Source organism: Arvicanthis niloticus, chromosome 18, assembly GCF_011762505.2.
Source record: "Arvicanthis niloticus isolate mArvNil1 chromosome 18, mArvNil1.pat.X, whole genome shotgun sequence".
In the NCBI taxonomy this organism is placed as follows: Eukaryota; Metazoa; Chordata; class Mammalia; order Rodentia; family Muridae; genus Arvicanthis; species Arvicanthis niloticus.
This window is the reverse complement of record NC_047675.1, coordinates 26,114,609-26,140,893: the sequence shown is the minus strand read 5'-3', so window position 1 is coordinate 26,140,893 and position 26,285 is coordinate 26,114,609. Positions and strand designations below refer to the sequence as shown.

The window sequence follows — 26,285 nt, the reverse complement described above, 5'->3', positions numbered from 1 at the left end:
ACATGTGTAAGTCAGAGAACAATTACCTGGAGGTTTTTTCTACCATCATCATACTGGTTCCAGGGACTTAACTGTTATCATGTTTGATGGCAAGAGTCTTTGCCTGCTTGAAACATTTCACTGACCTAAGTTATTTGCATCTGTGTCACAAACAGATTTATGCCAGAAATATCATACAGTTATACATAGTTGAAGAACTTATAGAATGAAAACGTTCTCAGCTATGTTATACTCAATATGACCACTTTTATCTTTAATAATCTTTAGTTTGATACATCCTCTCAGGTTCTAAAATCAATCATGTAGATTAATTGTTATGTCCCTAGAATAACTGAAGCTCAATCTGTCAATTAAATCTGTCAGTCTCCATAGAATATTTGTTTTAAAAGAGCTGACTTTTACAAATATATTTATTCTTAGAAAGTAAACAGACTATGCTTGTTACTTCTTTCTTCTTATTTTTAAATACAAGTGATTTAAAAACCTAACATCACAATACAATTTATTAATCAGATGCTATTGATATTAGGAAGAAAATACACTGAAATAATTTTTAGCATAACTAACAATAAGGTCAGTTTGTATGGTTTATTTGTTAATTCAAAAAAATTGTGGACAAGAGTGATACATATGAATCCCCTTGTCTCCATAATGACTTCTGTGTGAACAAAGGCCTGTGTGAATGATATATTATTCAAATGTTCTTTTTTTAATAAAAATGCTAATGGAAATGTTAAAATGCACATAAATTAAAATGATCATAAATTAGGATTAATATCACATTAATGAATTATAATCCCTCATTCATTAAGATAAAGTGGCATTTCAATATTTGTTCTTGTTCATAAATTTAATACAATAAATGAAAGGGATACATTTTGAGATTCAATAAATATTTGATGTAATCTCATGCTTCAGTTTTTAAAAATAGACAAAGGTAAAGGAGGTGATCTCAATGCATTTGAGCTCTTTGTTGCTATTTTATGTCTTTTTCATAATCTTTTCTTTTCATTTATCCAAGCTCTTAATACAATTCAAATGGGATAAGAAAGCAATAGAGCCTCTTCTGAATAAAAGAAATACCAGGAAGACTCCAGGCCCTTTGAATTTTGTAGGACTTTCTATCCACAACACACCTATTATTTTAAATTATTTTATTTATTTACATTCCAAATATTACCCACTTCCTGGTTTGCCATCCTTTAGTTCTTCATTTCCCCACCCACCTTTGAGAGGGTGCTCCCTTACCTGCCCACTGCTACCTTGTGCATGCAGACAGGAGCCTGGCATTGCTGTCCTCTGAGAGGCTCTACCAGCAACTGACGAAGACAAATGCAGATACTTACTGCCAAACGTTGGATTGATGCCAGAGACCAGTATGGAAGAGTTAAGAGGAAAAACTGAAGAGGATTGCAACACAAGAAGAACAAATGTCAAATAACCGGGATCCAAAGCTCCCAGAGACTAAGCCAAAAATACACCTACTTTTAAAAGGAACAACTACTTTATATCTCCAGGTGCAAAAACTTAGGGCTGTATTGGCAGATATGAAGTCAAGTTAAAGAAAAATATGTGCATGGAAGCATTATTTTGCAACATTAAGTCATTTCTTTTATAAAAGCAAGATTCGAAAAAGAATGTACATTTATTTAGATTTGTTTACTTTTGGTTTATGTGTATAAATGCTTGCTTGTGCATATGTATGTGAACATCATACATGCCTGGTGTCCTTGAAGATAAAATAGGGCCATCAGATTCCCTAGAAGCAGAGTTTGTTGGGATCCACCATGTGGGTGCTAGGAATTGAAACTTGGTCTTCTGCAAGATAGCTCTTTGACTGCAGCAACATCACCAGAGTCCCAAATGATACGTATTTTTTAGCAAATTAATTATTTTTTTAAAATCAGAAGGCTACATAGGGGAACCTACCAACTTTTTTCATGGGGGTAAAACAACACAGCAGACCACTCCTGACTCTCTGCTATAAATGATCTCTAAGGATTAGTTTTATTTTTATGTATTCCTCTCTCATACCATGCATCCTGACTGCAGTCTCCTTTCCTTTCACTCTCCTCCCCACTTTTCCTCTCCCTCAGATCCATTGCTCATCCATTTACCTTCAGAAAACATCAGGCCTCCCAGTGATAGCAACTCAATACAGCGTAACAAGATGCAATAAGACTAGGCATTCCCTTCATATCAGGAAGTAACCCAATAGGAGGAAAGGGTTTGTAATTCTGCCATACTCCGTACCTACATAGGTGTGTAAGGCCAAGGTTTTGCTTTATATTGAAAAATCAAAGACTTTGTTAAATCAGTGCTCATTGATGGAATTTGTGATGGATCTTAACTCTTGCTGAACAGTTGCCATTTTCCATAAAGTTGATTATTTTCCTTGAAAATGTTCTCCTGTATCTAACATTAATACTTTTTTTCTATAATGTGGGAATCATTTCCTGGATTGTAAAAATTACTGCGAATTAAAGAAAGATTTTTTGTTTTGTTTTGTTTTTTTCGAGACAGGGTTTCTGGCTGTCCTGGAACTCACTCTGTAGACCAGGCTGGCCTCGAACTCAGAAATCTGTCTGCCTCTGCCTCCCAAGTGCTGGGATTAAAGGTGTGCGCCACCACTGCCAGGCAGAAATGAAATTCTTAAGTATAGAAGTTGAGGTGGTTTTTTTTTTTTTTTTTTTTTTTTTTTTTTTTTTTTTTTTTGTGTGTAAGTACAGCAGCAATTTGATCAAACTATTGGCCCACTCCATTTGATCTTATCAAATATAAACTCTGCAGAGTTTATGAGCCATATTGGCCCTCTGGTTTTAATATCTCTGACTAACAAATTGATATTTAAATAAAATTTAATATATTTACATTAAACCTGGATAATGGTTTTTACCTCATTGTGCTTCACAAAAAATAGCACTGATAGTTTGTGAGTGTGTGATTGTGTACGTGTATAAATAATTAAAAACCATACATGCAATTTTGTGCTCTCTAGACTTTCTCATCATTTTGAAAACCATGCAACCTTATATTAAACAAATTTGAGCATGCTATAAAAACTGGTCTGGATGAAGTTCATTATATCTTATTGTAACATGTTGTAAATGCAAATGTATATATTGTTGGTACAGCTCTGCTTAGCAGAGACTGAGGAAGTAGTGTAAAATAAATTCCTTTGATACACAAGCAAGAGTCATTTAAATAATTCTGAAGATAATTTAGCTGTCTCCACAACTAACTTCTGCTACTTTTCATTTTAGTTACACACAGATCTGGATCCTGGGAGCAAAAAAATCAAGTATATCCTATCGGGTGATGGAGCTGGCACAATCTTTCAAATAAATGATATAACTGGAGATATCCATGCTATCAAAAGACTTGACCGAGAGGAAAAGGCTGAGTATACGTTAACAGCTCAGGCAGTGGACTGGGAGACAAACAAGCCTCTTGAGCCTCCTTCTGAATTTATTATTAAGGTTCAAGATATCAACGACAATGCACCTGAGTTTCTCAATGGACCTTATCATGCTACTGTTCCAGAGATGTCTATTTTGGGTATGTATGCTTCCAATTTCTCAGACTTGTTAAGAGCCATCTTTCAAATAGCTCCTAGCATCAGATCTGGTATGTTGCTGAATAAAAGACATTTATTTCCTACTTATCTTTCATTTGCATTTTTAAATCCTCTTCCTTGGCGCAAGTTTCACAGCTCAATAGCTTTAGTCCCTTCGTGATAGAGACTGACGGAGAAAGGGGTTTTATTAAAATAGTGCTTCTTATGTGGCACTATTTCAATAGGCTTATTTGCATTTCCGTCAAAGACAAGTATTGTCACTGAGACAGATTTATCAAGATTTGTTCTGACATGCCAACTTAATCCGATTGATATTTGGTTCATGTTTAATTATTTGTTTGTGTATATTCTCATGTAGATGTAGTTCACAGAGGCACAGGAAAATATTTAAGACTAGAGACAACCAGAATATGGGCAGGTTGAATGGAATGAGTCTAAGGTGGGTCACGTTTACCAATGGCTTTCTCTTTTATGGTTTACTGACATTACGTGCATGGTTACTAGAAGCCAATGCTATCACCTTTCACTCCTAACTTCTCAGAATCATTGACACATTTATTTTAGAAAAACAATATAATATGCTTTCAAGAATTTATTTTTGAAATAAACTTTAGTGCACACTCTTGTAGGTCTGATTATATGTTTTTTAAACCCATATTTTCATAAAGGATCCCCCCCAAAGTCTCAGACTACTCAATATGAAGGGAGATATTTAGATCTCTTTCTTCTCAGACAAGTCAGGAGGGAGGATCCCAAATTTAAAGTGCAGCATCACGAACTTTTGCACATGAAGTATGTAACTTAGGTTATTTCAAATTGCATTTAAGGATATGTGATAAGCAACAAGGCCAAATAAACTAGAGAAGGGAAAAATGACAATACAGAAAATGAAAAAAAAAACAGAAAAAATCAAACAAAATAATAAGTGCTTCAAATTGAGGAATCTACTACTTCATCTGCCTGCTTAAGCCAATATCTTATATGCTCATAGGTTTTCAACTGGAAGTTCCAATGAAAACCAAACATAATATTAACTCTTGACTCTTTTTATGTCTTTGATCTAGATTTCTAGATCAATTTTCTGTGTCTTACACATTAAAACCCTACATAAAACCTGAAAGACATTGGTCAAGTTTTTCTTTTCTTTCAAAATTTGCAGCAGTGTGTTCTTATATAGCTGTAGCTGACAGTAGTGCAATGTATAAATTGTTCATTAATTCTTTAAGAATTTTGTACCAAATGCTTTGGTAATATTCACCCAAATTTCCTCCTATATCCCAGATTCACTTCCCTCAATTTCCACCTAACTTTCTGATTTTGTTACTTTATTTTTTTTTTTCCTCATCAAGACCAAAGTATACTGTCCAAATATTGTTGGATTTGGGATCTTTCATTAGAACATTAATACTTTATCTGGGGATACACTTTTAAAGGAAACTGACTCTCCCTCTTCCAGAAGTCAAGAAATGCCAGTATGAGCTCATGTAGAGGTGGAGTTACATGCCTGTCTTCCATCTTTATGTTGTGGTGTGACTGACTTTAGACTTGCACTATAACTATGTACACCATCACAACGACTATGAGTTTATATGCCCTCCTGTATCCAGGGGAAACATTTCTTTGTAGCCATCTACCACCTCTGACTTTTAAAATCTTTTTGCTTTCTCTTCTTCATGATCCTGGAGCCTTTGTAAGAGACATGTGGTATATATACTCTATTTTGGTCTGGGCATTCTCTAGTGAAATCTCAAGGAATTATAAAACTTCACTCTTGACTGAGTAGTTCTAGATCAGACCCCAGTGTCAGCAAACGGATAATCTCAGCAGTCTGCCTAATAGTATACTTAAATATTCTAACCTTGTTACTTATTGTTTGCATGTACCATGGGAAAAAATCTTCCATGCATTTCATAGCTTGTTTATTTCTTCCATTGACTAAAACTGCCTAAACTCTTTAGCCAGTGAGTTTTTGATGGCTTTACACTCATTCGATACCCTGTGCCTGGGCAGCCTATAATAAAACTGCAGCTGAAACTCCCATTTCAGCAGCAAATCAGAAGTGATTTCAGTTCTTCATATCTTACCCATATATTTCTCCTGGCAGGAATCCATTTTATCTACTTCTTGTGAGAGGAATTCTATTTTTATTTATTTATTTTTTTTGCTCATCAAAACTGAATCGTTGCTCTATAGATGCCCGAAATGACACGTTTGCTTGGAGAACCTTTTATGAACTCCTAGCTGTAATGTACCACTCCTACATCAGCACCACCATAAAAATGAAGTACTCACGCAGTGGAAACATCTCCATCTTTGCACAGATTTTAAATCCTGAAGCACAGGCAGGACATAAGAAATTCTGTGTGATTGTGCTCTCTTTTAGATCTCGTTTGGTCTAGCCTTTACCCAATTTATCTTTTTATTTAGATTTTATTAAGACATTTTAGAAAAATGGAAATATTAACATGTTCTGTACACAGAGCATGCTTAGTTAAGTACAAACGGTGTAGAAGGAAACTGTAATTGTCTCATGTTACGTTCTCTTCATTAAGCCCAATGCTATATCTGTTGACTATAAGTGTAACAGAGAATGCCTTTTTTGTTCATGTAAATTATTTGCCTTTTACACATGCTGGGAAAATTTTAGTTACATAAAAAATACATATTTTTTATCTATGAAAATTTGTAGAAAGTTATTCACTATAAAATATCATGTGTATGTGTACCACTGTATATGTATGTGTACATGTATTCTATCATTATTTTCTGCTAAAGGGATAGAATTAAGTAATCTTTACACATACATACACATATGTTTATATGCACACATACACATATTGTACATATACACATAAAAATTTAAATCCTTAATATGTAAGAAGTGTTTCAAAATACACAGAGAATTTGTTGAGGTTATCAATACAGATTTGAGTCTAGATTTCATTCTTTATTCAGGGGTTGATTGTAAAATATTGACAGGTTAAATTGACAGCCCTATTCAGAGCTATAGTGATCGATTAATGACTTCAATGCTCATATACAAAGTAAAAGAATGCTTGAAAAGAATTCATGTACCATTATTGGTTGCTTCAGTGATGGTGAAATTATCTATATTAATGCATTCCTCACCTTACCTTTGTTCTTTCCTATTTGTATTGATTTTAGGCTGTAGGTGTCTGGTTTTTGTTGGATGCTAGCTTCTCTTGTTAATGTAAGCAGAGGCAGCTATGCTATTTTATTGCCAAGTGTGAATTATTCCCTCATGAAGGTGATTATTAGGATGAAGGTCAGATACTATCTCCTTTCTCTCCCAATTACCACTGTTGTATTTTATAGTATCTCTTCCCTCACTTCCTTTCTTCTTTCATTCTTCTTCCTTTGCTATAGTACAAATGCCAGCATTTGCCCGCATATGCCCTAAGGAATGCCAATAAAAATTGCATGATTTCATTAAACAGAGAGTGAAAAATATAACTCTAATTGAGAAATTTACCAATACTTAATGAAAACAAATGTGATGTTTGAGAATTACTTGACAGTTGACAAGATTTGAAGATAAAATACACACACACACACACACCACACATATAATATATATAATTTGCATATATAAATATAATTTGCATATATATGTATGTATATAAAATTTGCCCAAATGGCAGCCAAATTAATTTAGAAATATCTGAATTGGAAACTGGAAACATGGTTCCTTTATATTCTACAGAGAATTTCAGAATTCATAATAATTTGCTTCTGTAGCAAAGTTGTATAAGGATATGCATGTCAGACTTATTTTAACAATGGAAACTGAAGCTATTTTTAAGTTAAGATTTGCACATATTTTTTTACTTCAAATAGTCAGTATGTAGCTTAATATTAGTGTGTCTTGAGTTAGGGAGTTTTAAACTATAAATGTTAGTCGAGATCTGGACTAAGGTACAATAAACTTTCTGTTTGCTTTATAAATTGATTCTGGAGTTAGTAAGTTCCAAATCTGGTTTCCAATTGTGAGACTGTTAAAGCTCCTAACTTAAGAAGACATCATCTGCCTAAGTCATGTAGGAAGTCCTAGCTGAAAATGTGCTTGGAGAATGTTAACTATCAAACTGCTAACTATGTGGCTCAAAATAGAAATGATGTCCAATAAAATCAAGTTACTTTTTTTTTTTTTTTTTTTTTTTTTACAATCAAGCTATTGCAATTTTATTGTAACAGTATCATTCAATAAAATTTTGAAAGCATGGAGAATACCTTGGTCAATGAGAACTTGTTCATTGACAATTATTCTACACATTTACATGCTAGTATAAATTTGTTTAAGAGAACAAAATAAACAAAAAACCAAAGGGCACAAAGGGGACTTGCGAGCAGATAGAATTTGGACTCTGGGGTATTGTTTCATTATTATCTATGAAGCTTCCAAATACTAAATAATGGTTCTAAAGCATCCCAATGCTGTGACGTTTTAATACTGTTCCTCATGCTGTGGTAATTCCAACCATAAAACATAAAATCTTTCTCCTTGCTACTTTATAAATGTAATTTTGCTGCTTTATGAATCACAATGTAAATATCTGATGTGCAGGATATCTGATATACAACACCTTTCAAAGGGTCATTTGACCCCTACCCCCAAAGGGATTGAGGCCTACAGGGGGAGAATCACTGATTAACACTACATATCTTTTCCAATACCTTGTAGCCCAGTAACACTCTAATAGCAAAAAATACGCATTGAAATGTTACCCTTAAATATCACATATGTTAACTACTTGTAATTTCTGCAATAGTACTGTGATTTCAGTACAGAGATAAATTTCACTAGTCTTTATTAATTTTAAACAAACAAAAAAAAAACCCAGGATAACAATCACTCTTATGAAGCCAGATATTAATGTAAGGAGAGTGTGTTTAAATTTAAACATCTGGCACTACCTCCGGTGGGTCAACCATCATGCTCTACTGATCTCTAATAATATCTCTAGAGAATTTTGTTTATATGACACCGATGATTATGCTGCACATTTACCACAGTTAATGTTCTTCTAAAGTAAGAGAGCTTTTGAGGTCAGTATACTTTACAAATTAAATAAAAGATGTGACAGGAAAGTTGTAAAAAAAAAAAAGTTTGGAGTGAGATATTACAGTTACCAAGATAGAAATGTAAGTACTTAAAAAAATCTAAGACTAATACAGCATACAGGAATTCAAATAACAACAAACATCTATAAAAATCCCTGTTGTGAATGGCAAGGGCTGATGTGCTGCTAGTGTATTAGATTCAAATGCAAAAGAAAATGAATGGAGTGGACTCCGTTTTTGTTGGTGGTGAAAGTAACTTTTTGAAAAGTTTAGAAAACTATTTAGGCAATATGCCTTTTAGAAAAATCACATCCCATGGGTTTCCAGGGTTTTCCCATCTAAGATGTAATGGAAGCAACTACACGACAGAAAATTGGACAGTGACTCAGTCTAAAGAAAAAAAGTGGTAAAACTATTAAGTTATTAATGCATCATTGTGTTCATGTATTTCTCTCCTCCTTACATGTATATAATGAATCTTTGTAAAGTTGCCCTTTTATGATAAAGACTTGGGGCTTCTTATGAAGAGAAGCACATAAGCACATACACACATTTGTGATCATTGTTATCTTTAATTTTAACTCAACAGATTAAGTCTTATGAGAAAATGTTAGGTATCAACCATACATCTTTGTTATAACATGAAAGAGTAAGACGTTGATGTCTTGTCTCCTTATTTGACTACATAAATAAGCCCTCATATAGATTTAATTATATACTATGATAACACTACTATCAAGCTCAGGAACTGGATACTGACATACATTTGCTGTTAGATACAGAGGTCTCCCACAGAGTCTCCTACCTGTCTAAAACATGTCTATTGTGGTAAGAGTGACCTCTTTAGGGCCAAACATGCATGAGACCCCATTACTCTGTAAGTTTTCTGCAGTCGTCTCTTCATTGACATGATCTTCCTGTACCTCACTGGTACAAATTGGCATAATTATGCTCTAATTGTATTTTGAGAGAAAAGTTTCATTTTAACAGGAAGGGTGATGTGTAGGAGGAGCTAAGGTAGGAGGAGTACTGAGAGGAAGAAAAGGAGTAAGAAGAGGAGAAGAAGAAGGAGAGGAGAAGCTAGGTGATGAAAGAGAGAAAGAGGGGGGAGACAAGGAGGCAGATATTCATGTATCTCCACCAGTCAAAGATAGTTGTTATATCTAGGTCGGTCAGTGGGTTACACCTCTGATTGAACAATTCCAAACTTATAAACCCGATGATTAACATTTAAAAAAAATGTATAAATGCAAAAAGGAAAAGGGGGCATGGGATAGGGGTTTCCTAAGGGGGGTGGGGGGGAATGGGGATAGGGGATGCCATCTGAAGTGTAAATAAAATATCTAATAAAAATATGATAAAAAAGAAAATATTTTGTTGCAATTCTGAAATGTTGTCAGTTATTTATTTGGTTGAAAACAGAATATGCCTTTTGAAAATACATTCCAAGATAAGGCAACACTGAGTTCTTTGAGGTGCCCTATTTTTTCCTTTATTGGTGACAATAACTTTGATCACTCGGCTGATGAGGTACCCCACGTAACGCTATTCTTTTGTTTATGTGCTCAGTGCTTTGAGCCTTCATAAATATCTTATTTGTCATCAAACTATGAACACCAAATTTTAACATGAATAGATTTCATGGCTGAATTAATTAGTAGCATGAGGAAATGCAATCAGGGAAATTTTTCACTTCTCTCCTGAGGAGACATTATGACATTATGTGGCATACTAGTGACATTATAGGTAGAATGCTCTTTTCTTTCTACTTATTTACTTATAATAATTATTAAACAATTATTAAATAATGCTCAGATTATCTTCAGCAAGAATATGATTTGGTCTTGAAGCTGATCCTGATTATTCTACAATTTTTACTTTCTTGGTCAACAAAGTTTTTGAGACTTCTTTTGTGGGTTTAGTTCAATCAGGAAATTACAAATTTATACAAAGAACTCCAATGACAGAATCTAGATTGTAGTGTTATTAATTGTTGTTAGAGTGTCTCTGTTTCCAAAACTTCTTGAATAAAGTGCATCTGAAGAATTCTTTGGGGGATATATATATGCTTACACACACACACACACACACACACACACAAATACACACACACACACAAATACACACACAATTTACTCATTTGTACAGGGTTGAATTGTATTTCTAAATCTCAGAAATTAAAAGAATAAGTTTATATAAAAAAGATATTTATGTATATTATTAGTTAAGTCCATATCATATTGGGTTGCATATACTATTACATAAAATCTGTGCAAAGATATAGACATATTTAGGGAAAGCCATATATAGATAGAGTCAGAAAAATGTGTTGTGCTTCAGAAGCTAAGAAGTAACTGGAAAGGACATAAAAGGACTACCCAGGGAAAACTGTGCCTACCAACACTATGATTTCAAATTCCGGAACTATAAAAAAGTGAAATTCTGTTGTTTTAAAAAGTAGTAATACCAGCAAGGAAGTACACATTAGTACCTTTCTATCCATATCTACTGTACTGTTATTATTTAACAGATGTATATAAATATTTAAAATTATATATTAAAAGTTCACTTACACAATCTCATGGCAAACAACCTTTGATGGCTTCTTGAACTAGAAAGAAAGAAGGGAAGGAAGGAAGGAAGGAAGGAAGGAAGGAAGGAAGGAAGGAAGGAAGGAAGGGAGAGAAAAAGAGAGAAAGAGAGAGAGAGAGAGAGAGAGAGAGAGAGAGAGAGAGAGAGAGAGAGAGAGAGAGAGAGAGAGAGAGGGAGAGAGAAGGGTCACTTCTCACAAAAAGAAAAATACATAAATAAATTTAATGTAAAAAGTTTAATACATTTGACAAATTCTGAATTTATATTGTTATTTTGGCCCTTAAAATATTAATATGATTTTTCTTATTTTATATTATGTGCTCTTATTGCATTTCTGAAATTTCTATGATCACATAACTCATTTAAAAAAAAAAAAACTCTGCATCTGTACAGCATCTTACCTCAATAAAGGGCTTAGAACTATACTGAACTCAGCTTGCATGGATTATGTTGCTATTCTTTCATTGAGCAGTACATGTTGTAGCCACAAATAAAGTTTGTATACAATTTAATAACTGAAAAGATTCACACTTTTTTTTTTTACAATTAAAGAAACATTACATGATCAAAAGATCAAAGGATGCCGTGTCCCGACAAACTGTCGGAAGCTTCTGCACTTATTTTCATAATTGCGAGTGTGTAGCTTACTTTTGTGATCTCTTTCTTCTCTCTCTGAGCAATCTTTTTAAGAATCTGGCAGCATTGTTTTCTAAAGGAATGATGCAAATTGAAAAGGGGGAAAACATATCTTGATGGATCTGATTATATTTTTTTGCCAGCTCTGATTCAGAGAGATGAGCAAAATTAAAATTCTTTAGGAAAACATGGGCAGAAAATCATGAGGAATGAAATAAACAATTTCAAAAGATATCCAGCTGGTGTACCTGATATGAATGGCAATAACATCTGTAGTTTCAAAACCTCAGGACAGAGTGAACATTTCATTTCTATTTTGCATAAAGAAGCTAAATCTTCCTTAAGGATGTGGAGATGGCATAATACCTGTACACACACCCTCACACACACACACACACACACACACACACACACACACACACACAATCACAGCAAAAGGCAAAAGCTTTTTGGAAGAGAGTGAAATAGCAAGCAAAATTTGCAACATTCGCTTGTATATCGGCAAACATTTATGCATGCACACATAAAGTATAATTTAACAGAAGCAATCCAGTGTTAATTTCTAATTTATTTTTCTCTGTTTTGGTAGCTCTCCCACAGTTGTCCAAGGTTTAGGACTCATCAGAATGATGTGTATGCTGTTCATGACACTTCTCTTAAAACATGCTAGTCTTTCAACAGGTATTAAGTTATTTCTCCATGGTGGATGAAACCGAGCTTGATGAAAAAAATATGAAATTATAAACATAGTTCACTTATGTAAATTTTGTAATAGGGATATCCTGAGTCACCATTTTTGCACAAAAAGTGTTCAGAACTGCATCAATTATAGGGTGACAAGTTTTTCTTTTAAAAAAACTGTACTAGATAGAAGCATACAATTCATTCTTAATATTATCTGTAGAATTCTTAATAGTTTTTTTTTACCTTTTACATTATTAAACTCCTACTGCTAACCTTTTTAGATTTTAAAGTCCATGGTCCAAACCTCAGTTCATAATATGTAATCAAACACAGCAGGATAAATTTAGGGGATTTTCATTCTGCATTTCATCGAAAAATTGCATTCCTGTGACTTTGAAAACAGTCCTAATGTAACCACAATTCATTAATTAATTCTTGTCCTGTGTCAACAGCTTTACATATACTCTTGTTTCAAGGCACATATCCATGGGATGTTACCTGTTTTAGTAGTTTCTTCCCTTTTGTTAATTGTCTTTGCAAATTTTTAAGTAGCTGAATTTGTACTAACTGTTCAATAAGATTTCATAAGAATGGCCTAACAAGAAAACATGATGGTTCTTCATTTGATTTTATAAGTGTTAATAATTGCAATAATATCCTTATGTTCCTTTTGTCTTACATAAGAAAATATGCTACAAAACATATTCATAAATACACATACAATAACCCAAAAAATAAATCTATAGAAAACAAATTTTGAATCTCTGTCTGTATCTCTGTAGTGAACCATGAGTGTCCCTTGGCATGATTTGTTGTCTTCCTTTGTTTTAGAAGTCTTTTGCCCTGTTCACAGTTCTACTGTAATTTGACTAAGTCTTTTAGAAGATTAAAACTAAATTAAGATGATCTGGTATTAGCAATATCCATGTGGAGAAGCAACACTGTTGATATAGCTCTATATGAGCCATAAAATCAGGTCAGTCTATCTAGGTAGCAAATTAAGCCCAGTTTCTAACTCCAAGCAGAGCAGTAGCTAATGCGCATAATTCTTTTTGTTTTTCTTTTATTTTCTTCCATCTTTTGACGCTCTGCTTGCTTGGTAGAATGCTTGCAAATTGGAGTTATCTTAATGTTGGCTCATTATTTTTATATAGGGATAAATCTTTAACAAATCCTTATTATAAATCTTTAACAAATTTTTAACAAATCTTAAACCCTAATCATATATATGAAACATCTATCTATCATCTATCTATCTATCTATCTATCTATCTATCTATCCAACTATTGAGATATATTAACAAATTCTTTTTTTATGTTTTTATTGGTTATGTTGTTTGTTTACATTTCAAATATCTCCTCCTGTCCTGGTTTCCTCTTTCAAAACCCCACATCCCACCCTCCTCTGCCTGCCCCCATGAGGGTGCTCCCCCAACCACCCACCCACTCCCGCCCCACTACCCTAGCATTCCCCTATGATGGGGCATCAAGAATTACTTTTTCTAACCCTGTTTCCTCTTTGAAAGGGAGTGAGCTGACAAAGTACCCACATCACAGTAATATATTCATCCTTCAGTGAACTGGTATTTGCCAAACTTAACACAGCATCTGGCATGAGTGAGTGCTCTGTAAATGTTAGCTCTTCCGGAACTACAACAGGAGTCTTCCTCACCACCACTGTCACATTTACACCACAGAGTATAATTGGAATTTGTCATTTCTTACAAATGCTACATAATCACCACTTCTTTGTTTGATGTACATCTTCTTATCCTAGATTGTCTTGAATATTTTCTAAGATATAGCCTTTGGATTTATTCTTATGTGTCTGCATTATATATGACATTGCATTATATTGATCATTTCAATATTAGTCAACAAACTGTGATTTTTCAAGAAATATAATTATGGCAACTTTGTATCATATTATACAAATAAAAATTTATTACAGTGATTAAAAAAGTGAACAGATTAAAAAAGAATTGAAGACCAAGAAATGATGACTCATTATCACCCTGAGTATTAGAATTTTTTTCAGTGACACAGTGGTTTTTGAAATGTTATGTTATCATTATGGCACCCAAATTTACAGTACTTAAAAAACTCTTCTATGGAGAGGAGAAGCTAGGTGATGAGAGAGAGAAAGAGTGGGGAGACAGAGAGGCAGATGTTCATATATCTCCACCAGTCAAAGATATATCTAGGTTGGGTAGTGGGTTACACCTCTGACTGAGAAATACCAAACTTATAAAGCCTTTGATTAACATTCTTAAAAAAATGTATAAGTGCAAAAAGGAAAAGGGGGCATGGGATAGGGGTTTTCTAAGGGGGGGATAGGGAAAGGGGATGGCATCTGAAGTGTAAATAAAATATCCAATAAAAAAATGAAAAGAAAAACTCTTCTATGGCCAAAACTTCATCCAGATCCACTCTGAGCCTTCTAAGAGATAGAAGACACCTACTGAATTGTTGGTACTTGGGATAATGAAACCAGCAAACCTGTATTTACCACAGAATCCTATTTCTAAAGAGTTTACTATATAAAGAGGCGTTTGACAACCCAGATGGTGTTCTACTCAAACAGTCTATGAATTTAAAATTTTTTTGGAATTCTCTTGTTTAATTTTAATTAAACATGTTCTTTATCTGTGTACATGTGTGCATTTATGTGATTGTATGCTTGTATGTTACATGTGTACAGGAGAAGACAATAGATCCTCTGACCATGGTTTATGGGAGCTGAACGCTTATCCTCTGAAAGACGGGATGCTCTTAACCATGAACTCATCTTTGTAAACTTACCTTTGCAACTTTGCATTTAGATAGAAATCAGTATTGCAAGATACAACACGTGTATTGGTTCTACAAAGGATATTCAGGGTGCTCGTGTGTTTAGAGCTCTGTGAATTGGCATGAACACTCACAGTGTATTTTAGGATTATTTTTATTTGTTCCAAAGGGGTTCTAAAAATTCATGAATTAAGAGGATTTGGAGAAGGACAGCACAGAGTCAGCTTTTTCCCAAATTTGTCTGGAAGGAAAATGAGTCAGCTGCATGTCAGGGCAGTACTAAAGCATGCATCTGTGAAATTCTGAAATCTTGGCTGAAAATGAGTATCAGACACCATTGTCAATATATTTTTGACATAGTCTCCCAGGAACCTCGCCTCTCATAGTAATGGAGGTTTTAGAGAATATAAGATGAATATAAGTAGATATTAGATGAGATTATTATCATCTAATATTATAGAGAATATTAGATGAATATAAGTAGATATTATTTCTTTAAATTTGATATCCAATTTTAGTACAAAAATATAGGTCCAAGTGTTTTTATTCTTTGGTTGATTAGCATTCATATTTTTATAGTTTTGAAGCATACTTTTATTGTCTTCTCTCTTAGGAATTTTACGTAGAGAAAAATAACATTATTGATTTATATGACAGTTTGCAAGAAGCATAAACACCCAGGTTAATAGATAAAAATAATAAAGAAGATATTCAAGCTGTTAAGTAAATGAAAAATAAGGAGCTCTGTAGACTTATGAAGAAAGAGATTTAAAATATGTTACATGTCTTCTTTTCATGTAATTAATTATCCTGACAAAAGACAAAATAGAATTACTACCCAAGACTGTGAGTAAAAGCATATGGATTCTGTGCAATGTACGCACTCAGATGCCTTTCTCATTCGGTCAGGATGGAGTTGCATCTTTTGTTTCTGGACTCAGCTTCACAGTGAGCAGAATCAGACTTGTGCCGTTACTGGAGAGGATTTTATTCAGTTTTCATTTTGTTAGAAGCACAACAAGAGGAGCCTTTATATCCATGTGAGACCTTTCAGAGCCTCATCATTGTATAGCCATTGTGATTCTTTACAAATAACAACTGTAGGCTGAGTTCAGAAAAGACATTGAGGTCACAGAGGGAAATCAACAAATAAAGTTAAAGGCTTTGGGGTTGGAAAGATGGCTTGGCAGTGGAAAGCACTTGCAGAGAACCTCGATTTGGCTCTTAGCACCATAGGATGGTTCACAACCATTTGAAACTCCAGTTCAAAGAGATTAGATACCCTCTCCTGCTCTCTGCAGACACTAGGCACACATGTGATGCACACATATATGTGCATTCATATACACATATACATAAAATAAATATAAAACTTTTTTAAAAAGTTAAAATCTTCTGTAATATGATTCGAAATATTTGTAATAATGTTTTTAACATCCAGAGCAATGCTTTTAGCTTAAGGCCAGAATAATAAATACCTACTCTATAAGTCAATGACAATTAATATTAAATAGTGATAGGCAATTCTATTTCAGCCACCTTAAATTTGAATGCTACCACAGCACTTTTTTTTTTTTATTTTATTTTTGCCATTTAGAAAGCAGAGCCAGAGAACTGCAAATGAACTTCATTGCTGCCTATGTTCATCTGCCCACTATATCAATTTTGAGATTCCCTACAATGTCTTATTTGAGGAATCATTTTAATGTGAACATTTTACTTAGTAATTTTAAGATTCAATCATTATTTTACTTGGCTAAATAGTTTGTTGCTTTTTGTGGCTAAATCATCTTTCATGGTGTCTGTTAGCATCGTTCACACTTTATTTTGAAGGACAGTGAAATTAACTTCGAGGTCTTTTGTGATGTTGAGATAACAACACTACTGAACCTATTGTAAACATCTATGTAGTCATTTTTGTTTATAAGAACACTTCCATTAAGGTTTGTTTACATATAAATTCCCATATCTCATGTGAGTACTTTGACATATGGTAAGATGACACTTTGCTTTGTGAGAGATTCCAAAACTGCCTTCAAATGTGCTTGAATCTTTTTTATTAACATGGATGGGATTTCTTGTCCCTGTAAACACTCGATGGATTGATACTTTCTACTAGAGGATTTTAGTAACTTTACTAATTTTTGTAATGGTGCTATATTTATATTTAATGATATAATACTGGAAGTTGTTTTATTGAAAGAAAACAGTTTTTTTTTAATCCAGTATATTCTTATCATAGTTTGTGCCCTCCTTTCTTCCTAGATCCTCTTCATTCTCTTCTGTTGGTCTTCCTGTGCAGTTCTTATCCCCTTTGAGGGGATATATCCCAAAAGCTGTTGCCTGTATGTGTGGGTGAGATATGATCTTCTGTCTGGGCTGCTTTGTCACTGAGAGAGGAAATGCCTAGCCTAGCAGAGACTTGAATTGTCAGGGTGAAAGGATACCCAGTGGGGCACCACCTGCTCAGAGGAGAAAAGGAGGAGGGATGGTGGGAGACTGTGGAAGGGAGTGACTGGGAAGGGGGAAGTGAGCAGGATGTAATGCTAAGTAAAAAGTACATAAACTAAATTACTACATTAAATTAAATTTGAAAATAGAAAAACTTATCTTGGATCCTCTTCCACATAGCTCCTTGACCCCAGAGGGGAGAAATTTGACGAAGACAACCCATATAGAATTGAGTGTTTTAAAGTCCCTCTCTCTCTGCACCTTGCCCATATGTGAGTCTGGATTAGCTCCCATCTCCCTCAGGCGGAAGCTTTTATGATGATGCCTGAATGAGACACTAATATATGAGTCTAGCAAAATGTCATTAGTTGTCATGTGACAGTTATGTTCCTTTAGCAGATCAGTAGTATTTGCTTTTAACCTGGGCTCATGGCCTATGTACTTTACTAGCACTGAACACTACTAGTAATATTTTATATACTACTAATATATAAAATAAAAAGAGGCAGTGAGGGTGGGATATCCTTCCTACTGAACTTTTGAAAGACATATGCCTGACCTTGAACTAAGAAAATGAGACTCAAAGGAAGACAATTCTCAGTTTTTCATGCAGTCTAAATTTTCAGTCTTACATCCACTTTTTTAATATTCAAAGATCTTATTAATGAGGGTAAAATAAAGTACCATGTTCTGTGCTTTGTTCTTTAATAAATTACCATAAAAAACTAGGTGATATATACTGAAAACAAAGGGAAGCAGTCTTTCCTGAATATGTCTTTCGTGTTCTTTATCCTCACCTTGGATGAATACTTTGAATAATTATAGTCAACCAAGATTCAATTTTCTTCCATATTTAAAAAAATTAAACTACTATTTCTGTATAATTTTTGGAGTTTCTGATACTATTAGGTGACAATATAAAATATAAGATGTCTCCAACGCATTTATGGACAGTAACAAGTTATATTGTCAAAATTAAATAAAAGAATAGGGTCAGTGTTTGACCTCACAGCTGTTCATACAGAAATATATTCTGGACAAATGTTCTGTGAGGTCCTTGTTCTGTTACTTGGTGCTTCTGCAACAAGGCAGAGCAATGTGAAAGCATCATGCTTCTCTCATTCCTCCAACTTAACACAATTGCTACTCTTTGCCTAACATTTGTAAATATTAATAACATTCATTGCAACTCTTGGTCTACTTCAGCTTTTTTGACATTTATACTTTAAATTTTGCATTCAGGTATTATGTCAGTGCAGACAAATAAATCTATCTTCATACCAGAATCTAAACAGGTTTGTGAGATTAGCATCAAAATAAAGTCAAAATGTTACTAGTCTTAAAAATTCTCTTCTTATGATGTGCAAGATCACATTGTCTCTTCTTTTAATAAGAGCCATCTTGTTTTTCTATGAGTGTAGATAAGTTTAGTCTGCTTTGTGTTTCAGATAGACTCATGAATATGAATGCTTTTATGTCTGGTTTCTTATAATTTTTGTTTTATTTATTTATCATGTTAATTGGTACCACCAACAACTTTTTTTCTCTCCTTTCTCTAAACGATGACTTTTATAATATTGCTCTTGAGTAGGGTTTTATCATGTAGCTAACTATTGCTCAGTAGGAATGCCCAGGCTATGGTCCAGCATTGTCTTCGTAAAACAGATGATAAGTTCGTGACCTTGTCATACTCTACAAACCTTTATTTGCTTCAAAAATACCTTAGTTTTCTGAGAAAACTCACTTATTAAAACTATTACTTCTTCTAAAAATAAATAGAACTTACCTCTTCTGCCTTCAAGGTTTTTTTTTTTGTTGTTGTTGTTGTTACTACTCCAGAACCTACTGTTCTGTTTTCTCCAATTTTTACAGCCAGACATATATTGTAAATATAGATTGAGCAACGAGATAGTGAAACCACAGAGACAAAGGCATGTTTGCAGATAGACAATGGTTAGCAGTTTATTCTCTAAAGTCGGCAAGCCTTGTTGCAAATCCCTGAAAGCTCCCTTAGAAAGAACACTGAATCTACCTTTTGTCTCATGAGATCTACTTTCAGGATTTATGCCTGGCATCAGGAATGCTATGAACTAACATGAGCTACATCATGCAAAGAAAATTATTCATTTATATGTGGTTTGCATTAAGATTTTAGGAAGTAACTTTATGTCCCTAACAATATCATTTGCAAAAATTTCCAGACAAACAGTATGATATGAGATATATGTTCATGAATAATAGTCAGCAACTTATCACAGGCATTACTGCTGACTAAAGCTGTTATTAGCAAGCCTTATGATTTTGTAATATATACGGGGATACTAGAAGGTATCAGGAACACTGTGCATGTAAACTAAAATAGAATTGACATGCTGTCTTCAGCATAATCAAAAAGATTAAAAGATGAGTAAATTGGATATAAATATATGTATGTATAGATTTAAGTTAATTAATATTGATTCCTTGTACACCTAGAGTAGACTGCTGGCACTATACCATTTGGAAAGGAATATATTCTGCAAACTGCAGGTAGTTTAGTACATGCCAAATCAAAGCATGAAACAAGTAAAAGTGTGCCTGCCTTCCAGTGCCACTAGGCTGGAAGGAATGACAGCCTAGAATCTTTATAAATACCTGAAGGATTATTGTAACAAATTATAATATTTCGGTTACCCAGAAATCATGGAAAACATCATCTGAAAAACTGTTTAAGGTTACATTATAAATATTAATTAAAATCCCATGATTATTTGGACTAGAATTAGTTTAAAATTTTTTCAGGTGAATCCTGTGGATTTTAACTTGGATCTTCTTCTTTTCATGGCAAATATTTGACATGTACCAATTTTCCAGACCCATGGCATAAATAATGACACGATGTCTCTATGTGTATCCATGAACCAGAGTTAGGATGGCCTTAATGACTGATTCCCAATGTAACTTTAGAAAATGGCTGTAGAATCATTCATTTCTCTCTGTGTCCAAGCAGTCCAGTAAAGACTTGCAATCAGTGCCACATGCAACTCTGCATCAGGTGGATTGGTTTAAAGGGATGTGATTGTTTTCCACACTGAAAGTGAGCTTCATGTCACATTCACCAAATGAAGGACACTTGGTCAGAAGACATTTCAAAAATTCCATATTAATCTTTTAAATCTGGTATCAGCAGTGGTAAGGAAAGATATTTTGAACCTCTAATACTTCCATAGAGATAACTATTAGGTTTTAAGGAACAACCTATCACTTTAGGCTTGCCATTTTCTTTGAACAGAAAGGTCTTCCTTGTTAATTCTAAGATTTTGTTTGACTTAGTGGCTTTGTCAACAGATCCCCACTTATTACAGAGCTTTGATCACTTTATTTAGCAATCTAAGATTCTAGGCTGTGCATAGAGATATTTGAAGAATATAGGAATACTTGTTACTTCTTGCTTTAATGTTGCCTTAAAGTAGCCAATCTTAAAAAACTTCAGCCAGAATATCTGGCTAGTGCTATACTCATGGATTTTCAAAGAATTGGGAAGAAAATTTACCTCATTGAATCTCAATATCTTTTACTTTAAAATGACATTCAAAACAAAAGGTATATTAGTGGCTGTAATAATGTGCAGGGCATGTAGTATTTAAAATATTTACATGGCCAAGCTCTGAGACATTACGTATGACTGTGAAATTAACCTTGGCTCGATTTCCTGGTCAACAGGGTGCTGTAGAGTTCTCTGGGCATCCATATATTTTATTATCCTCTCAGGTGTTACTATTTAGGATATAATTAAATTAGTTGCTGTCCCTGTTCAAAGCAAATGGTAACTATTTCATTGCCTTGATGGTTAAAGGTCTCACTCTTTGTTTATCTTCTTAGTACACCTTCCATTTAATTACTATTGTTTATAATTTCATTTTCCAAAAATCAGAGTCCCATATTTGACCTTTATTTTAGGTCCCAGAATACTTCCCAAACTGCTGTGTGACATCATAATTGAGAATGTGGCACATTCTTATACGTCTATGACTGAGTATCTCTTCTTTTAAACAACATTATCACAAACATTATGGTTAGTATCAACACACTTATTATTTCCTAGTTTGTACGAGTCATCAGTCCAGTAATAGAATGGGTCTTCTGCTTTTCTGCTTAGGGTGATTTATAATGCTAAAACCAAGATTTCTGCCATGGCTGAGGGCTCATTTGAGATTTACATGCACAAACTCAATATGTTCTAGTTGTTACCACCATTTGGGGCCTTCTAGTTTGATGAACTGGAGGCCTTATTTTTTTTCTGATGTAGACAAGTTGCCATCTCCCATACTTTGCTCTTCAGGACCTTTCTGTGTGACAGCTTATGTTCACACAATCACACAAAACCTCCTACCTGGATGAATTTTATTGATTCTATGTCAGTCACAGGTTGTGGATACTCTTATCATTCCTTCTCAGATTCTTGGATAGCAAAAGCTAACTTTTCCAAAGAGGTTTTATTTATCTCATCTTGTACATCTACCTATTCCTATTACAAATCAATGTAGAAAATCTTTGAATTGTTTTATTATAAATACTAGTTACTTGACCATGACATGTTTATGATTAATATGTTTCTATCATTCTTTATGGCATTTTAGATGTAATTTCAATCCCTAACATTTGGTGATGCTGCTGCATATGCTTTATGCAAGCCAACAAACTCATACTCAAGCTTCTTATAGGCTCGGTTGTGAAGGTTTCTACATAGGTGGCTATGAATTTGACATGTGAATGTTAACAAGGCAGTTCTAATACCTAGTGTCTCTTTAAGCATCTGAATTGTTATTTCTTAGCCTTTTTGGGGTGGTTTTGGCTTCTCCTTTCTACAAGTTGCAATTCATTAATTGATTAGTTGTTAGTATAGTAACTTTACCATAAGCTTTCTGTTACAAACAAACCAACAAAACACCTTGTAATAAATCTGACTTTTTGGTATACTTTCTGTCCTGGGTTCTGGTTTGAAAGCTCTTGTGGGAATGGCTGGGAATTAGATACAGAAGGCCAGAAAGTAAATGCTTTGTGAAAATGATCACAAGTAGTTAGCAAAACTCAGAGCAATGCAGAAATTCAGTGATAGGGGACATGCCAATGTCTCATTCTTTGTTTGTTTGTTTGTTTGTTTGTTTGTTTGTTTGTTTTTTGAATGCTATTTGGATCTAAGTTGTCTCCTAGAGTAGCAAGTCCTGAGATGTGACAATTAAGGAATTTCTTGTACAGACACCTGCTTCTACTCTTTGTACATGGGGAAAACTGATCTTTCAATGTTCTTTTGGTATTCAAATTTTTTCTTTCCATTGTGGCTAAGCTCTTCCTTTGACAAGTATGAAGTGTCCTTCCTTAACTTCTTTGATAACTTTTAGTTTAAAGTCCATTTATTTTTGACATGACTCCCCTCCAAAATTCTTTGTTTTGTTTCCATTTCCTTGGCTGGCAACTCCAGTGAAACTTCCTTTTATTAGATTTTAATTTTTTACCATCTGAGGTATTACAGAACTTCATAGTCCACATTCTAGAAAATATGTTTGCAACTTAAAGGATGAAGTACAAGCTTTACTGTGTTTATCTATCTATCTATCTATCTATCTATCTATCTATCTATCTATCTATCTTGTTTTCTATGGCTTCACCAATGAATAGGTCATGGAGATGAATATACAAATGTTATTCGGAGACTTAGGGTTTCTATTAGGTAATAAACCATCATGACCATATAACCACTGTGGAGTTTCTATCAGCTTATAGTTCCACACTATAATCCAACACTAAAGGAAGTCAGAGAAGGAATTCAAACAGAGAAGGAACCTAGAGGTAGGCACAGATGTAGGGGTCTGAAAGATCATGCTCACTGGTGTGTTACTCATGGCTTGTTCAGCCTTCCTTCTAACACACAGGACCTCTAGCCTAGGAGAGGCACTACACACAGTTATCTTACCATTCCAAGTTAATCATCAACCAATAAAATATCATCCAGACTTGCCTATAGGACACCTTTATGGAGGCATTTTCTTGATTAAAATTTCCTCTTTACAGATGACCCTAGCTTGAATCAAGTTGACATAAAGCTCACCAGCATACTCAGATATAAGGCATTAAAATTTTTCAGACTGTAACTGACACTGCCTGTTATAAATAGTACTTTATACAGTGGAAAAAGGCATTGAATAGAATAGAGCAGAGAGTGGGAATACTCTGGAGAGTGAATTGTATATCATGGATGCTTTGCATTAAACATTCAAATCCATATATCTTTTATTCTTCTTTACACATTTAATTTATTATCTTTAAAATGAGCATTTTGTTTTACTGTTATGTATTCTAATACACATGCAGAAAAGATACTTAGTAGATTCTCAATAGCTGTTAGTTCAGAAGTAATGTCAATATCCCATACAACATGCTCAAGCAAGCATCTTGCAAATAGAAACATTAAGGGCATTGTAGTGCCGTGGTCAGGGTTATCATTATCATCATCTTCAGCACTCGGGTGTAGCCGTACACTGGGGCCTTTCTCTCATTTTATGTTTCTACGCTTATCAGGCCAAGGTTTTAACAAAAAAATGAAAAACTTGATTTTCACCAAGAAAATACAGTTGAGGACCTGAGAGTCTTACAAAAAATGGGCCATAAAGCTGTGAGCCAACTTTCATAAGCTGGATCACAAACTCTTTAGGAGAGCTAACATGTGATGCTTCCAAGAAAAAATAAAGCACATATACAAAATACTTGTGTGCTTTGTTGAAAAACACAATTGAATTTGAGGTAGCCAAGGTTTCTTTCACTTCTCATTCAGTCGCGCCACACAAAAACCTGTGCAATGGAAGTATTTTGAATACTTCCATTCAGTGAAATCCACAGTACCTCAGTGTGTGAGAACTCAGATATTCGAGGTGCTTCTTGAGCCATTTTTCCAGGATGCCTTCCTGGGGATGAGAAATAGCATTTATTATCTTTCACTAATACACTGCACCTAAATATAAAATAAGTTTTTCAAAGAAGTGCTAAAAACTTTTGAATGCCTGACCAAATGATTGGATCATTGCTCAAATGTCATCACCATGCAGTTTGCATGGGTGATTTGCACAAAGTGATCTAAAGTAAGCCAGTGCTTACATATGGCTTTTTCAACGGTCACAAAGAAACAGTTTTAAACGATACATTCTAGGGCCTATTCTTCTTAGTTTTTAACTTCTTTATAGATTGAAGGACAGTGCCATTTCTAAAAATATTTTCTTTTTTAGTCTTAGTCTTGGTAGGATACAGTTTTTATTTCTTACTTTTTGCTTTACTTTTATTTCTGCTGCTATGAAAAAAAAACTTTGACAAAAAGCAACATAGGGAAGAAAGGGTTTATTTTAGCTTACAATTCCAGCGTGCACTCCATCTCTGCAGGAAAGGACCAGTGGCAGAAGCTTGAGACCATTGGCCACATTGCTTCCATAATCAAGAGCTCATGCCATACATGCCTGATACTTAGTAAGCTTTTTTTTTTTCTCATCTACAATCCAAGACCCTAAGCCAGGGAAAGTTGCAGGCCAACATTCATGGTGGGTTTTCCCATGGCAATTAAGGCAATCAAGAAAATTTTACCAAACATGACCACTGCCAGCTTGATCTGAACAATCCCTTATTGAATTTTTCTTCTAGGGTGTCTTCAGGTTTTGTGAAGTTGTTAGTTAAAAGTACCTTTCATCCCTCTTCTAAACAATTCTCCTTTCAATCTCCTCTTTCTTCTTGCTCCACCCCTCTCTCTTTCATGCACACAGTATCTCTGTCTGTATTTCTTATTTATATAAGTTGCAATAATAGGCTGCTTGTATGTGGATTTGTGATATATATATATGTATATATATACATATATATATATATATCACAGTCTATGTGTATATTTACATATATATGTGTATACACACACACACACACACACATATATATGCAGTCTATGACAGAAAGAAAATGTTACTTTCATTCCAAGTCAAAGAGAAAAATGTGTATAGTCTGGAACAACAACAAAAAATAGCTGATTTGACTCACAATCTCCCTGCACAGAAATATAAATTCTATCCTAAAGGGAATTCTCTTATGAGTCTACAGTAGGCATCTTTCCATATATACACACATAGTGAAATATGTGCAAAATCTTAAGTCTCCTTAAGAACTAGAGAGATCATTAATCTTGTATTATCTTAGCAAAAATGGGGCTGAGAAATTATTTATATTGTAAGCTCTGATTCAAGGCAATTCAAGTTCCAAGGGATTGAATTGCAGCAAAAGTGGAGAATACCACTTCTACCTTCTTGAATTCTATATTTTTTCATTTACTTTGTTATTCATTTGTCACTATCACCCATAGTACATAATACTGGTCTTGTTCCCTATGATGAAAGCATTTATCAATCTTGGTGATTAAAGTAAATTTTATATGACTTCCATGGTCTTTGTGAAGGGTGTGGTC

The 26,285-nt window shown here is 34.1% G+C and overlaps 1 protein-coding gene across 4 annotated transcripts in view; it reads left to right on the top strand.

Annotated features, from left to right (window-relative positions):
* Cdh8 (cadherin 8) overlaps window positions 1–26,285 on the top strand; it is a 367,867-nt gene that overhangs the window by 130,730 nt on the left and 210,852 nt on the right. For all 4 annotated transcript variants that reach the window (XM_034522729.2, XM_076915701.1, XM_076915702.1 and 1 more), the window contains one exon: window positions 3,264–3,558. In XM_034522729.2, the coding sequence (XP_034378620.2) occupies window positions 3,264–3,558 (295 nt within the window). The remainder of the gene's footprint in view (window positions 1–3,263; window positions 3,559–26,285) is intronic.